Source organism: Microtus ochrogaster, unplaced genomic scaffold (assembly GCF_000317375.1).
Source record: "Microtus ochrogaster isolate Prairie Vole_2 unplaced genomic scaffold, MicOch1.0 UNK28, whole genome shotgun sequence".
In the NCBI taxonomy this organism is placed as follows: Eukaryota; Metazoa; Chordata; class Mammalia; order Rodentia; family Cricetidae; genus Microtus; species Microtus ochrogaster.
This window is the reverse complement of record NW_004949126.1, coordinates 2,708,167-2,724,636: the sequence shown is the minus strand read 5'-3', so window position 1 is coordinate 2,724,636 and position 16,470 is coordinate 2,708,167. Positions and strand designations below refer to the sequence as shown.

At 36.5% G+C, this 16,470-nt stretch overlaps 2 protein-coding genes across 2 annotated transcripts in view; both read left to right on the top strand.

The window, feature by feature from the left end:
* Window positions 1–16,470, top strand: part of Galntl6 (polypeptide N-acetylgalactosaminyltransferase like 6) — a 1,036,720-nt gene that overhangs the window by 190,766 nt on the left and 829,484 nt on the right. The window lies entirely within an intron of this gene.
* On the top strand, window positions 9,542–11,401 carry LOC101978876 (myeloid-associated differentiation marker-like). The gene has a single exon (XM_013354102.2). It carries the CDS (start codon window positions 9,802–9,804, stop codon window positions 10,750–10,752), a length of 951 nt encoding a protein of 316 aa, XP_013209556.2. The 5' UTR covers window positions 9,542–9,801; the 3' UTR covers window positions 10,753–11,401.

Here is a 16,470-nt window from a genome sequence, read left to right as displayed (position 1 = left end):
CATTATTTTTTATTCTGTGTAGTACTCCATTGTTTAAATGTACCACATTTTCCTTATCCATTCTTCAGTCAAATGTCAATTATCACATGTAAGTGGTTTTTAAACATAGAACAAAGAAAACCAGCCTGCAAATCACAATCCCAGAGAACCTAGACAACAACAACAACAAGGACCCTAAGAGAGACATACATGGATCTGATCTACATGGGAAGTAAAAAAAAAAAAAGAAGAAGAAGAAGAAGAAGAAGAAGAAGAAGAAGAAGAAGAAGAAGAAGAAGAAGAAGCTGAAGAAGCTTTTCTGAGTAAATTGGGAACATGGAAACCATGGAAGAGGGTTGAAGGGGAGGGGATAGAAAAAGAGGGTAGTAAAGAAAATGTATATCTCAATAAAATTAATAAAAACATAAATCACAAAGTTAGCATCTGAAAAAAAAAAGAATAAGATACAGCCCCACTCCCACTGTTAGGAGTCCCACAAGACACAAAGCTTCACAATGGTAGCAGGTATTTAGAGGACCTAGCTTAGACCCAGATAGCCTCCCTTTTCATTGCCTAGTCTCTGTGACCCCGCTAAGTTGATTTTGTGAGACATGTTTATGTCCCAGGTGTCCCCGACCCCTCTAGCTCCTACAATCAATCCTTCCTCTCTTTCTTCTGCATGATTCCACCAACTCTGCCCACTGTTTGACTGTGGGTCTCTGCTTCTGCTTCCATCAGTTGGATGAAGCCCCTCTGATGACAATTATGTTAAATTCTGATTTACCAGCATAGCAGAATATCATTAGGAATCATTTCATTTATTTACTTATTGGCTAGTTGTGTTTGGTTCTATCCTAGGTCTTTGCACTATGAAGCCCTCTGGTCCTCGGCCCTCCAGGCAGTGTCAGACATGGGCTCCCTTTCATGGTGTGGGTTTCAAGCTGAATCAGTCATTGGTTAGCTATTCCCTTAAGTTCTGCACCACCTTTACCCCAGCACATCTTGTAAACAGGTCAAATCATTGTTCAAAAGTTTGGTCGTTGGGTTGGTATCCCAATCCCTGCACTAGAAGGCTTGTCTAGTTAAAGAAGATGACTGGTTCCAGCTCATTATTCCCCATGACTAGGAGTCTTTGTTAGTCATTCTGGTAGATTCCAGGGAGTTCCCATTGCAGTAAGTTTCTACCTTGACCCTGACATGCCACTAATTCAAGTCATCGCCCCCAGTATCTCTTCAATTCCTCCCCCTGACGTGATCCCTCCCTTTCCCAATCCTACGTGCCCCCAGTCCACCTGTGAAATCTATTCTAGTTCCCCCCTCCCTTCTTGTTACTTAGCATGATGTGAATTGTAGCAAAATTATGCTTTATTTTACAGCTAATATCCACTTATGAGAATGTACATATTATAGAGCTTTAAAGTCATAGCTAGAAATAATCAATACATTAGTTAATTTGGGTCAGAGTGACAGAATCCGTGCCAAAAATAACCTAAAGAGCACTTAATTTGTGTCATATTTGTGGGGTGTATGTCCATGACTGAATCAGCTATTTTAGGGTGGAAAGACATGAAGGGCAAATGGTGTTTAATTAGCAGGATGACCAAGAAGCAGAGAAAGAGGAAATCAGAGCAGTTAGCCAAATGAAAGATATAACTCTCTTTTTTATAGAATTTATTTGTGCCTGTGGTCTGTATATATGTATATGTATGTAAGTCAAAAATTGACACTGCTGTGTTATTCAAATATTCTCCATCTTAAATTTAAATCTACAATATCTCTCACTTTGACCCAGAGGTCACTGATTCAACTAATTTAGACAGTCAGCTTGCACCAGCATCCTGTCTCTACCTCTAGAGCACTGGAAACGCAGTCTTCTGTCACACCCAACAAGTGTTATGTGAATTCCATAGTAATGCCTTTGTAGCAAGAATTTTATCCACTTAAGCCAGATCCACAGGCTGGGATATAATCTTCAAAGTCAAATTTCATACACTTCTATCTTCCAAGTAGGATCTACCTTTCAGAATTCCAAAATCTATTTAATCTTAAATCCATCAAAGAATTGATCTGCAGAATAAAGTCCTTCCTGTAAGCTTTCTGCTGGTATCACTGACTATTCTAGAACAAAATTCCAACAGCTGAACCTTGAGACAGAAAATTTCATGCCCAGACCAGAATAAGAAATCAGTTTGATTACAAACATCAATATTCTATAAGGCACTCGCGCCCCCCCCACGCCATTTTCTATAACTATGTGACTGTCATCGAAACATTTGACATCATCAGATCCTTTATGTAGCACTCACTGACTCTGGATATCTATTGAGCATGAAATCATCATTTTATGCTAAGCGACCCAACTTTCTAGTATTGGCTGTGAAGACCTACATTGCTTTCTCTTTCTCCCTCTCACCCTTCTCTCTGGAAACAATTGACGTGAGACAGTTCTATTTCTTGAAGAATATCTCACTAAATCCTGATTGCTTGCAATACACTTCAGATGAGCACAATACAACATTGCTAATTTTATCTCTTCTTATGAGCCAGGCAAAAACTAAATAATTCGTGGGTTAGAATGTGGAGAGCACCCACAATAATAACACGGGAACAGTCATTCCTGGAGCTGAAAATTTTCCTTTTCCTTTACATTTGATACTCACTGGTTCTTGAAACTATTTTAATATTTTCCTTCTTCCAAAGTTCCATGAAAATGCTATTTGCTTATTATGGTTTTGTTTTACAGACAGGTCTATGTTGTCCTGGCTGTCCTGGAACTGACTATGTAAAAAAGGCTGGCCTTAAATTCACAAATGTGCGCCTACCTCTGCTTCCAACATGCTGGAATTAAAATATGCTAATATTATTTATATTTTAAAAAATTATGGATTTATACCATATCCTCTATAAAAGCATAAAACACATTAAATTTCTACATTGTAATATAAATTCAAATACAGCGCTCTGTGTTTTGAATTCTTAGTGCTTTCTAATTTATTGAAGACACAAAGATCAAAACTTCCAGAAGTTTAGAAAAATTTTCAAATTACTTGCTTTCTGTATCACATCATTTTCTGATACCCATTTGCTATACACACAAGTATGACTATACAGTATAATATATAAATCTTAGTGGGTGTAATTATCCACTGTGGTAGCTATATTGTCCCATTCCACACAGGTTTGTGACTATAGCAAATTGCAATGATTTTTTTTAAGATATTTTTTTCCAACAGACAATTACTTTTGGTTTTTTCTTTCCTATGTACTCCCATTTGAACTTTATATTGTTTCATAATATATATTTTTTATTGGGAATATACTTTATCAGTTGCTATTTTAATAGTTCCTATGTAATCATTTTTCTTATTGATTTATGTTTAAATGGTTTCATACACATGCTTAATATAGTTTTACATTTTGAAGATGTTATTCAGGATTCCATTCTACTTTAATATTGTGTAATATCCTGTGTTTGCTCAAAACTCTTTAATTATTAAGACTCTTGTCATTACATTTAATTTAACTAGTAAATCTTTTTGTGATATCTAATTGACTCTTTTAGAACATTAATAGCTCAATACAAGTAGAAGGAGATAATGATAAACTGACTTTCCTTTTTAAATATGATATTATCAGTTAAACAAGGATTAGAAACACAGGCATATCATCTTTCCAATTTTAGTATAAGACAAAAAATTATTTGTCTTTGTAACTATTAAGAAAAATTAATTTTAAATGTGTTTAAATTAACTATTAGTTGATGTTTTCTAAAGTAATAGAATTCTTAGAATACATATTTGAAGGGACTTATTACATTGGCTTCAGGGATATGGTCTCGGTTGTCCACCAATGCCTTCCTTCCATGAGAAAGATAGAGATCCCTGTAATTGTTCACTTCAAGAGGATGGATGTCTAATCAGTTCATGATTCCCCCTAGTCCCAGAGTATTCCTAGGATTTCTGTAAGTTCCTGGTCTTTAGTCTAAGTAGGAATCACCTAGAAGTTGCTTCTAATACCTGTGAAAGCACCCATCAACAGGACAGGAGACAGGTTAACGTTAACAAAATGAGTGAGAGCAAGGAGACAAAAAAACAAAAACAAAACAAATTAAAAAACACAATGTTTTCTTGACCCATGGCTTCTGCCTAGGCTGGCATGAGATACTATTACCCACATTTTTTGGATAGGTCCTGTGCTCCAAATAATCTGCGCAAGAAAATCCCTCATACGAGTGACCAGTTGCTTGTTTATTTACAGTTGATTCCAGATGCAGGCAAATAAACAACCAAGGTTAGCCATCAGACCCCTGAATACTTAGTATAATTTCCTTTCTTACATTTAGTATAACATAAACTGTGATGATTTGAACAAATCTTTAAATATTTAGAGATACAATTATGTAGGTTATAACATAAAACAAGTAGAGTTCAGACAATTTAGTGTCTTCATAATGAAGAACATATACCTGAGGTTGTCTTCTGTCCCTACTATTCTGCATTTCCTTCAGTCCCTCCCTCTTTCCTTCTTATCCTTCTTTCCTTCCTTTCTTTCTTGGTTAAAATATTTTAGCTTTGGTAGAATTAATATTTCTTTTGTTTATTATTTTCTCTTTCTTTCAATTCACCAAATTTCTTTTTTTCAAAAGTCCAAGAAAATAAATCCAATCCTTTTTTTCTAGGGGTGGAAGACAGTGGGGTTTCCCTTTAACTCATTACTTTGTCTACTGGCATTGACATTATCCTGGTCTTCTTTGGGCAGCCACATGGTTAAGGTATTACGGTTGGAGCTTCTGTGCATTTCCAGAAAACTCAGTCTGACAGCAGACTTCCTTCTGCTCTGGCTCTATACATCTATCTAACCCTTCTTCCCTGCAGTTCCTTGAGATTTCAGTTGAGTTGTGTTGAAAATGTATTGACTCAGGCTGAGGAAGTTAGGAGCTGCCAGGGATGAGTCCTTCAATTGGCTATCCAAGGAATGTAAAATTGCTCACTCCTAAAACTGTATGCACTTTTAATAGCAATGAACAGACTCAGTAGGTTGTTATTTATATAATTATGCTTTATATATGTGCATATATGTAACAGTAATAATGAAAATGGGGTTATAACTTGAGAGGAACAGAGGGGGATATGGGAGGGTTTGGAAGAAGGAGACATAGAAGGGATTCGCGGGAAAAACAGAAAAGGAAGGAATCTACTTATATTTTATTAAAATATAATAGTATTAAGAATGGAAAGCAAACCTAGCACACCATGTGGAGCCAGTCAGTCAGCTGTGCTATTCTTCTTCCATGTTCTCTGCTTCAGTTCCTGACTCCGGTTTCCTGTATTCCTGCCCTGACTTCCCTCAGTTCCGGGTTATAAGCTGTGAGCTGAAGTAAAGCCTTCTCTCCCAAACAATTTCCGCAGTCCCATACACTTTGCTTTGATCAGCCTGATGAAAATGCAGGGAAAAGAAGGCACAAAACAGATGGTGTTTATTTCTCATCAGCTTGACTGTGGTTAGTTTGTGTCACACTAAAGCACTTCACTGAAGCAGGTTGAGAGACGTCTGAGTTTTACAGACATCCAAAATAAGAGACATTTAAATATTATCGGCTTATTTCCCTCAGTCATTAAGGCATTCTACTGTCTTCTATAATAGAACCTGATGTCAAATATTTATAGTGAGCAGTTCTTTCTATTTCTTTTCATTAAAATGAGCTATCATAAAAACCAGTATGGCCTCTATCATAAAGTCAGGTCATGTTTTATGAATATTTTACTTCCTTTGAACTTTTCGTGAGGAAATAATGACCTTGCAAGTTCCTGGTAGCAGTACAGCAGTGTAACACAAAGGCCACTGCCTCTGTCATTAATCACGCCAGGTGACTGCCTAGAGCTACCACTGGCTTTTCAGAGGAAAAAAGAAGGAGATAGAGAAATGTGAAACTATTCCTTATCAGCTGCTCTATCATAACAAAACATCTGGATGGTGGAAACCTATCCAGCACTCAGCATTTGTTCTAATCTTATTTTCAATATGCAGTTGACATGGTTTTTCTTTGAGCCTCTGTCAGATTGAAATCAATATACTAAGTCAGGCAATTGGAATTTAATAACCCAACTGCTAAATATTGCTTCAGTATATTATCCTTTTATTGAGCAATAGAGACATAATTCATGCAGAATCTCAGCAGGACTGTCCTAAATAAATGAGCTTGTATCCCTTGTGTTTTAGGTTCATAACACTATTTTTAGAAGTTTCAAGAAGGCATTCAAAAGTTAGGGAAAAGTCAATTAAATAAAGTTTCTTTCTTTATATGAGAAATCTTTCTTCCTAGAGCAGAATAAGGACGGGACCATCCAAAATATTCAGAATTAAAATAGAGAAATCACTAGTTTTAATTTTAGACAGGAGTAAACTATAGTATAGAAAATCCAAGTCCCCGACTTTTAGTAAACACATATATTCAAAATTAAAGATCCAATGGGACTTTTAATTTGTTTTTTTTTAAAAAATTAGTAATCAAGTCATTTGCTCACTCACAATATTGTGTCTAAATTTTTTTGGTATCCATAAGGGAGTATATATATAAAAATACTGATAGACAGAGGGGTGGATGGATAGATGGATGGATGGATGCACGCAAGCATGGATGGAGGCATGGATGGAGAGATGCTGGTTCTCATCTTTCCTAATGCTGTGATTCTTTAATGCAGATCCTAAAGCTATGGTGTTGACCCCAACTATAAAATTATTTTCTTTGCTACTTGGTGGTAATTTTTCTACTGTTATAAATTATAACGTAACGATCCGCATTTTCCAATGGCCTTAGGCAACTCTTCTGAAAGGTTATATGACTTCCAAAAGGGTCGTGCCCCACAGGTTAAAAACCTGCTTTAAAAAGATATGTATGTTATTGCATAAATCTGACACCTTAATTGGTGCAGGAGAAGGCCATTGTGCCATAGAACATAATAGAGTGATAGAAGGTGTGTGTGGTGCTGAAGCTATGCCTTCTATATATCTTCTATATTTCAATAGATATGATTTTCTTTGAATGAAAAGAAAACAATTTTGCTTCTTATTATATAATTAAAAACATTATAGAATATGTTGAAACATAACCTCTAAGGAAAATATATGCTATTTATAATGAATTCATGTACATATGTATATAATTTTATTATTAATATTTAGAATAATCTTCCACATTCACAAAACATCAAGAGATTCACATGTGGTATGTTTATATTTGTCCTTTATAATAAAAACTCTGCATTTGGTATTTCAAATTACTATAAACTAAGGAGGAGAGAAATGGCTGTATTGTTCCAAGTTATTTAGATATAATATTTTTTATGTAAAGTGAAATTGTGAGCATTCACGCATACTCACCACATATATAATATCACTAAGCTGGACAAAATGTTCCCATGACTAGACTTTAAAAGTAACACTAATAAATTTAGACTTCTCAAACCAACAGAATAATGAACACTTTCAATAAATGATGTGCCTAAGAACACACCTGGTCCATTACTGGTAGCTATGGAGAAGGGTTTTACAATACACTAATGGCTACAATACCAGTAAAAGCATCATCTGTGCTTAAAACATGAACATTAAAATAACTTAAGTCTTTCCCATAAGCTTAGCTGTGGGATCTCCTAAATTCATAAGAAAAGAAGGGCATAAGCCAGTGGTAACACTATCAAAGCAAGTAATACGGCTGAAAGTACAGTTGAGTGCTCCCAGCAGATGAAGGTGTGAATTTCTCCATATATCAGCTTAATGGCAATATTTTCCACAAAGCGACATGGCACACTCCTTTCATATTTCATGAGTTCTATTTGCCTGACTTCCAAATGTCGAGAGTGCTAGTGAACAGTGCCTTAATATTCATGGGATTTTCAGATGACTTTGACAGTTGTCAACTAGAGGAATGGCTTCATCAGGAAGGAATCTGACTTATGATTTCTGTCACACATAAAATCATGTAGTCATTCACATATGCATTCTCTCTGAAAGGTATACTTTGCATAGTTATCTTCTATAAAAATTATACAGATATAAATCCTTTACGCAACAGAAAGACATTTCAAATACTACTTAGCATTACACTGAATATTCTAGTATATTTTTTTAGCCCCAGACATTTAAAAGTTCTAGACATGGACGGAGGGGGGAGGACCTTGGACTTGCCACGGGGCAGGGAACCCTGACTGCTCTTTGGACTGGAGAGGGAGGGGGAGAGGAGTGGGGGAAGGAGAAAAAAGGTGGGAGGAGGGGGAGGGAAATGGGAGGCTGGGAGGAGTCAGAAACTTTTTTTTTCTTTTTTTCAATAAAAATTAAAAAAAAAACTTAATTGGGGGAGGGAAACGGGAGGCAGTGGCGGGGAAGAGACAGAAATCTTTAATAAATAAATAAATTTTTTAAAAAAAGTTACACTACTTTTACCAATGCAGTCTGTTTCCTAGGCATTTTCTAACATTTTGTCTGGAGAACTAAAAAACAAAAAACAAAACCCTGAAATTTCCCCATGCAGGCCATTGTTATCCATCTTTAAAGATTTATCATTTTTTACACAGTGACAGTAATCAATTATACACTAAAAATATTTTGTTCAAACATATATACTTTAGTACAATAGGTTTTAGTTCACTGTATTAACCTGAAATATTATGAGTAGAGAGATTTGGTGCTATATTTATTGTGCTGTTTAATTAGACCTATCAGCAGTTTGGCCTCTTACTAAATTTAGGAATGCTTAAGTTTCAGCACATTATGGACATTGTCTTTATTTGTTAGGTGACATAATCCACCCATTCCGTAGATGGACTCTCTTTCTCTCTTTCCTGATCCCTGTCTCCTCTATCCCCTTTCCTATCACGACTTCAAAAGCGACTTCTCTCACATGATCAGTGGGAGAAAGGAAGCAGGAAGGCAGCTGATTAGACGGGGATGTGCGGAGGGGTTCGAGGTGTTGGAACGGGAGGCATTGTTTCTACCGCTTTTTTGCCTGTTATACAAATAATTCACCCTGAAGTTAATTCGAAAGCAAGTGATAGGTTTCATAACACATACAGATTTCTCGGTATATCAGAGCCCTTGGATTTATGTATATAAGGTATATGCAACCCTCTACAGACTGGTTTGAGCCCTTCTTTGAGGAGGAGGAGGACCTAGATGTGAAAGCTTCGCTCCTTCCTCACAAAACTGGAGTGTTTTTTTTTTGTTGTTGTTGTTGTTGTTTCTAAGAATTCCAGTTCCAGTTCAGAAGAATATTGATCAACAGATTAAAATCTAACCAAGGAAGATGGCAAGGAAGGAGTTGAGGAGATAGACAGACATGGTGGGCGCCGTCGGTCCAGATCTCCAAGGAGATCACTGAGTCCACGGAGATCTCCCAGAAGATCCAGAAGTCCTCGACGGGAGGGCCATGGATCTTCTAGTTTTGACAGAGAATTAGAAAGAGAGAAAGAATGACAAAGATTAGAACGGGAAGCCAAAGAAAGAAAGAAAGAAGGAAAGGCGAAGATCCCGAATTATTGATCGGGAGCCAGAGAATTTTTTTTTTCTTCTTTTAAAGGGGAAGTATGTGACCTACTTTCTGTTCCCAACCCCTACTGCCTTTAATACACACCTTACTGCCTAAAACAAAGCTAGGGAGAACCCGTATGCCTTGGCAAGGATACCGTTTGAAAGGCCAACGGCCAGAGCAACTTCAGAAACCATAGCCTGTCAACGAATTCTGACCAGCCATTTTCAAGGGTGTGATTGAGTCTCTCTTTACAATCCAGAATTTCACAAACCGGAACAGTCCATTTTTCGGTCTAGATGTCCGTCTCGCCAGTAACAGTGACCCACACCACCATCAAGACCTCGGCGTCGCCAGGCCTGGAGTCTTTGACTATTGTGGGGTCCCCTCGGATACTGATCCGACCCCTGGGTCTTCTCCGTCTGCTTGAGCTGTCATCTACCTGCTTGGCTTTCTCCCTAGTGGCCCATGGAGGTGCGTGGATTGGCTCCACCGGCAACTGGTGCATGTTCTCCTGGTGTTTCTGCTTCTCCATGACCCTGATGATCCTGAGCCTGGAGTTGGGTGGATTCCAGAGATGCTGCCCCCTGACGTGGCTGAATTTCCCAAACATCTGCGCCAGCTATGCTTTCTTCTTCTGCCTGTCGTCTTCCATCATCTACCCTCTCACGTATATGCAGTTTTTAGATGATGGATATGTCAGGGAACGCGCTGTGAGTGCCACAATCTTCTCCTGCATCTCCTGTGTGGCTTACGCAACGGAAGTGACCTGGACTCGGGCAAGGCCTGGTCAGACAACTGTTTACATGGCCACTGTGTCCGGGAGGCTGAAGGTCTTTGAGTCTTTCGTAGCCTGTGTCATCTTTCTCTTAATCAGCAACCCAAGCCTGTACAACAACAAGCCTGCTCTGGAGTGGTGCGTGGCCGTGTATGCCATATGCTTCATCCTAACCGTGGTGATCATCATAGTGAAAGTGGGGAATTACACCAACATTGTGCCCTTCAACTTCGCCTCCTTCTTGACAAGTATGGCCTTCCTGTCCGTCCTCTTCTACACTACAGCCGTTGTGCTCTGGCCCCTCTTCCAGTTCAATAAGGTGTTCCAGGGCCAGCCCCACAGAACAATGGATGTAACCTGTCAGTACAAGGCTCCCCACTCTGTGTGTGCCTGGGATCGCCGACTGGCCGTGGCAGTCATGACTGGGGTCAACCTCCTGGCTTATATGGTTGATTTTAAATACTCTATCTAGCTGGTGTTTGTCAAGGTCTAAGATTCACAAGGGGACACCTTGACATTCCCGTGCTGCAACATCTTTGTTGTTGTCCTGTATTCTCCTTCCTGTTTCCTTTTTCTCCTTCTGGTTTATTTTCCTTTCCTTTCCTTTTTCTGGTTTGTTTCTCTATCCCTTTCTCCTTTGTTTCTGAGCTGTCTCCATAGCCCTTTGTTTCTTTGTCCCGTCTACATTTATCTATTAGTTTTGTCGTCTCTTGTTTTCCAGCCACCTCTTTCTCTTTCCTGGGAGAACCCTCAGATTTCTTCCTGTGTCTATCCACAATTCCACGACTAAAGATTCTGACTATACATATCCCAGACTCATTTGCAAGTCGTTATGCCTGGGGCCTGAGGGGCCTCTTGCCAAACTATGAAGAAATGTTGTTTTAACTTTTCAGGTTTCTTCTTTAAGCACTGTTATTCTTACCTTATATGTATCGTGTTCCCTCGGTTATAACTTAATTCATATTTCTAACTCAAACATTATCACATGTTGGTCTCTGTCTCTCTTTCCAGAATTCCCCTTTGCTTGATTAATTACTATTGTATGGGTTTGATTTCAGATTTAATATCCCAAAGCTCATATGCAATACCAAAGCATATTTTATTACATAGGCTCAACTGGACACCACTATCTACTACAAAAAGTTATTATATCAAAGTAATTATTTTAAAAGTCAAACATATAGCATCCATACAATTTATGTAAACACAAAGTTAATAATAGGTTCTAATAAAAACCTGCATTATTTTGATGTAAGGTAAGAAATTGAATGTTTTATTATTTTGTTGAATACACAGTTTACTATATATAAACATATTAGTGGTTCTCAACTTGAAGGTCATGACCCCTTTGGGGGTTTGAGTGACTCTTTCACATGGGTGGCCTAAGATCATAGGAAAACATGGATTTTTACATTATGATTCATAACAGTAACAAAATTACGGTTGAAGTAGCAACAGGAAATGATCATCTGGCTGGTATCAAAATATTCATGGTTTGCTGGATTAGTAGGCTAGAGAACTACTTATATAAGGCATAGGCATTAGTATAATTTTTTATTCCTTGCATTGCTTTCTACCTATATTGCTATTTCCTCTGATTGATGTATTTCATTTTGTATAATGAACGAAACCACAGCTATAATACTACTTTAAGGTTTTATATACAACCTTTAGTTTTTTTCACATCTAATCTTTTTCACTAAACTTAGATAAAACTAAGGTGATTTTCATACTTTATGTTACAACAGGCTTATATTGGTAAACATAAAGAAGTGTTTTCTTAAATGTAGGAAGAGAGTTTTCCATATTTTTCACATAGAAGTTATCAGTATTGATTTCAACTGCTAAGGAATTGATTATATTGCCTCAACTTTCAAGATGGGGACAAAAATACATAGTACTTAATTAGTAATTAATAGTAATTGAGGGGAGCAAATGAAACTCTAGCCTGGACATTCTTGAGTCTATCAAAAAACTTTAAGGCAACTCTAGGGAATATTTTAAAATATATGCAAAACTACAAGCTATCTGGTAAGTTTACCACAGAACTGTCTCCAAAAAAAAGTGATCCTAGAGAAGCTAAATAATAAGGTAACTCCAAAGAAAAACATATATAGAGCCGTCTGAAAACTGGAAGCAGACAAGATCGCCAGGCAAAAGTTGGGAGCATGGGGGGAAGGTGGGAGTGGGGTGGAAGGAGAGGAGGAGAGAGAAGGGAGAGGGGAGGATTGGGGAGAGCTTGGGGGAGTGGGCTGGTTGAGATGGAGGAAGGGCAGATATGGCAGCAGTGAATAAGATATCTTAATTAAGGGAGCCATTCTAGGGTTGGCAAGAGACTTGGCTCTAGAGGGGTTCCCAGTGTCCAAGGGGTTGTTCCCAGCTAGGTCCTTGTGTAGTAGAGGAGAGGGTGATGGAGGAAGGTCTTTGGTTGATTAAATAAAGAAGCTGCTTTCCCATAGGTTAAAACATAGGTGGGAGGAGTAAACAGAACAGAACGCTGGGAGGAAGAGGAAGTGAGCTCAGACTTGACAGCTCTCCTCTCGGGAGCAGACACCTCAGAGAGACGCCATGCTCCCCGCTCCCGGGCAGAGACACTCGATGAAGCTCTGACCCAGGATGGACATAGGGTAGAATCTCCCTGGTAAGCCACCTTGTGGGCTACAGCAGATTATTAGAGATGGGCTAGTCAAGGTACGAGAGTTAGCCTAAAAGAGGCTAGATAGAAATGGGCCAAGCAGTAATTAAAAGAATACAGTGTCCGTGTAATTATTTCAGGTAAAGCTAGCCGGAGGCGGCCGGGGTGCTGGGGATGCAGCCCCGCTGCTCATATTACAACAAGAGGGTGCCTGAGCTGGCTTTATCCCATAGCCACACTGAAAAATTATTTCAGAGGCATTTTCATAGAAAGATTTTTCTCAGATATTCTCATCTCCTTATACAGACTCTTCAACATGAGAACAAAGCATCCAATTCACATTTGTGAAGGTTGAGGCAGAGGCTGAGTGCTTTGCCCTCGATAAGGTTCTATAGGGAGAGTTTAAAAGAGCCAGGTTTGCAACTACAGTAGTCATGATCTTTTCTCATGCAGTACTCTTTTCCTCTGTTGAAAATTAGAATAAACAAATTGTCAATGTTTTTTTATATTGATGCACAAGTATCATTATTCTATAAAAATACATTAAAATGTAACACCATCATTTGGTTGAATTGCCTGGTAGTATAACATATATACTATACTCTCCATTCCTCTGCAGTCATATTCTTTATAAAATAATTTATAAGAAACAAAAATAAGCAGCATAGCATGTTTAAAAGTCCATAGAAATTTAAGGAAAATTGCTGTCATTATTAGATAGATTGGATTGTTAATCAGTTCCATTTACTCATCATGAAGAATCACAATGAAGTATTAAATTAAGAGTGAGGATGCCTCCATTTTGGACACTGTAACAACATCCCTAATGATAACTAAAGCCTTGTTTCACCTTAGGTTGTCTTTTAAAGAACAACTCCATTCCCTACATGTATATAAAATCAATAAGTGAGTGACTATATAAATGGAACAACTTTAAAAAGATTTATTAGCTGGGCTAAAGCAGAATTAAAATTACTAATTATACAATATAATTTATTTCACAAACTAGGAGAATTTGTGAGGCACATAAAATGTGATGATCGAGATTGAACTTCTCATGGAGCTGTAAGTTCTTGACTAAAACCTGTGATTCTCCATGCAGAAAACGCATGGTAATAAAGTAATTTACAACATTTTTCAGTTAAGATATTTGCTAATGTTATAATTTTTAAATGTATATAATTTTTTCGGCCTTCTTCTCCAAATATAAAGACATTATGTGTTTAAAATAGTTACAGTTCTAGCATCAATATGATTTATTATTCAAAGGACATTTAGAAATGTAAGCTGAAAAACTTGGATCATTGTGTAATCTCGCTTTTGGAATTTTATTTTGAATATAGGGTCACTATCAAGAAAAACAATGACTAACTTAACATCAAGATGCAAATCTTACCTTCAGATATGCTTTTCATACAAAAACAAAATCAACAGACTCCTGGAAATTTAAGCAAAAACAAAAGTAATCCAAGCCATCTATTTTAAAATTGCTTTAAAAAAAACATATTATTTTTACTTTTACTATTAATTACCCATAACCCTGAAATGTTATAATTATTATCTTGTCCCAATATTCAACATTTTTGTAGTAATATATGTTGATCAATGCCTACAATTCTGATTACTTAATAATATTGAAAAACTGATGAGCTTAGTTTTATTTTTTTTCTTACTAATTGATACATTAGGTGTGTAGGGCATTAGTGATACTTTGAAATGGACATTAACTAATTTTAAACTCAGATTTGACTTTAAAATCATGACAATATAATAACACATACTCCAAAACTGTATTTGAATGAATGAGAAAAAATCTACTTGAGCTACAAAATTAGATACATTCTTCTTGTATATGGCATTACAGGATAAATAAAATTATCTCTTCAAATTATTTGTACAATATAATATAACCCAGTAGATGAATAACAATATTTACTGAATGAAAATATTTTAAAATAGCCATAAGGTCTCAGGTCACTGAAAATGACAATTTTGTTAAATATATTATATTATATTGTTTGTGTATTATATTCATCTACATCTGTTTTCATAGCTTATAATATAGAATAATAACATGTTATTGTTCTAATAATGCACAATTGATTACCTTTGAAGTCTAAAATTTGAAATTAGTGTTTTTATTCCTTTCAAAAATATCAATTAATACATTTAGTTTTGTATATTAATTTCTGAATGTTACTCTCTGAATGTATCATATGCTATAAATATTACCCAACCTATGTTTAATTTCTAAATCAATATAAATACTAAATTTTATTTACTCATTTATTTTACCTAATATTTCTTAATGTTTTTAATTGGACTATTTGACTTCAAATTTCAATTGAATGTTAAACATACTATTTTATAGTCACATTTTGTTCTTTACATGTGTGCATTTTCCTATCTTTGCAAAATTACCTTTGAAAAATTCAAGTCAACATTTATAGAAAACAAGGACCTAGTCCTATCTTTAAAGTTAGGGACAAGCTTGAGTTACTTTTTCATATTTTATAGTGAATATTGGCAAGATATAGCAGAAGCTGAATAAACTGGCAAGGGTCAAAACATTTGTGGTTTTAGAGAGTGAATAAACACATGAATGGAGAAAAGAAGAAAGCTCACAATAATATCTTTAAGGAGAAATATTAGTAAAAACAATTGTTAACAGATGAAGTAGAAACTTTTATAGAAAGCTGGTATAGGAATACTGGGAACTAAAAGAAAACACTTCAATCAATTAAATCATGATATTTAAATTTTGTGAAACATTTCCCTCAAAAATATCCAGTAATGCTATAAATTGGAAATTTATGCATAATAAGAATATTATCAATTTTTAATTTGGTTTAAAATATACTTTCATAGTTGATTAAGAATCCTGCTATACACAGTTTGTTATATGGTTTCTCGTATATCTCAGAGGAACAATTTTCAACCTGTGTAAAATCCTTTTTTGCAATTCCACGCACAAAGCAAAAACGAAAGAAAGAAATATTGTCTTATAAAGAATGAGAATCCAAGTTAGGTATTTTCTCCTAGTGTGGTCAGCCGTTAGCTAGGCCAGGGTTAAGAAACAAGGTCAAAGCCTGGCTGCCTCTACTCACAGAGATCTGTGTGTGGACTTCTTTTTCACACTCACCTGCACGGTCCCAGTAGAGAGCCCATCTTCAGAAATGCTTGTTCGGCTGCAGTGATGGTCCAGCAGTTAAGAGTAACTGCTGCTCTTCTTCAGTTGACTGGAATCACAGCATTTCCCCAGGGTAACTTCTCTGCTGGTAACTCCAACCCCAGGGGTTCTGACTTGTTGTTCTGGGCCCTCCAGAAAAACACGACAATCAAATGCACGCTGCCCACCACTTCTTTACAAGTGGCTTACACATGACAAATGTTTAAAACAAGAGTATTTTATAAAACACTTCCTAGAAGTTTATTGGTGTTTTAAAAATTTTTGGTGAAGGCTCATGTTTATTGCCTGATTGAACCCTTTCTTTTTATGGTATATGGTTATTTTATATGCCAAATATGACTGTAGTAATCTTGACACTATTCAGT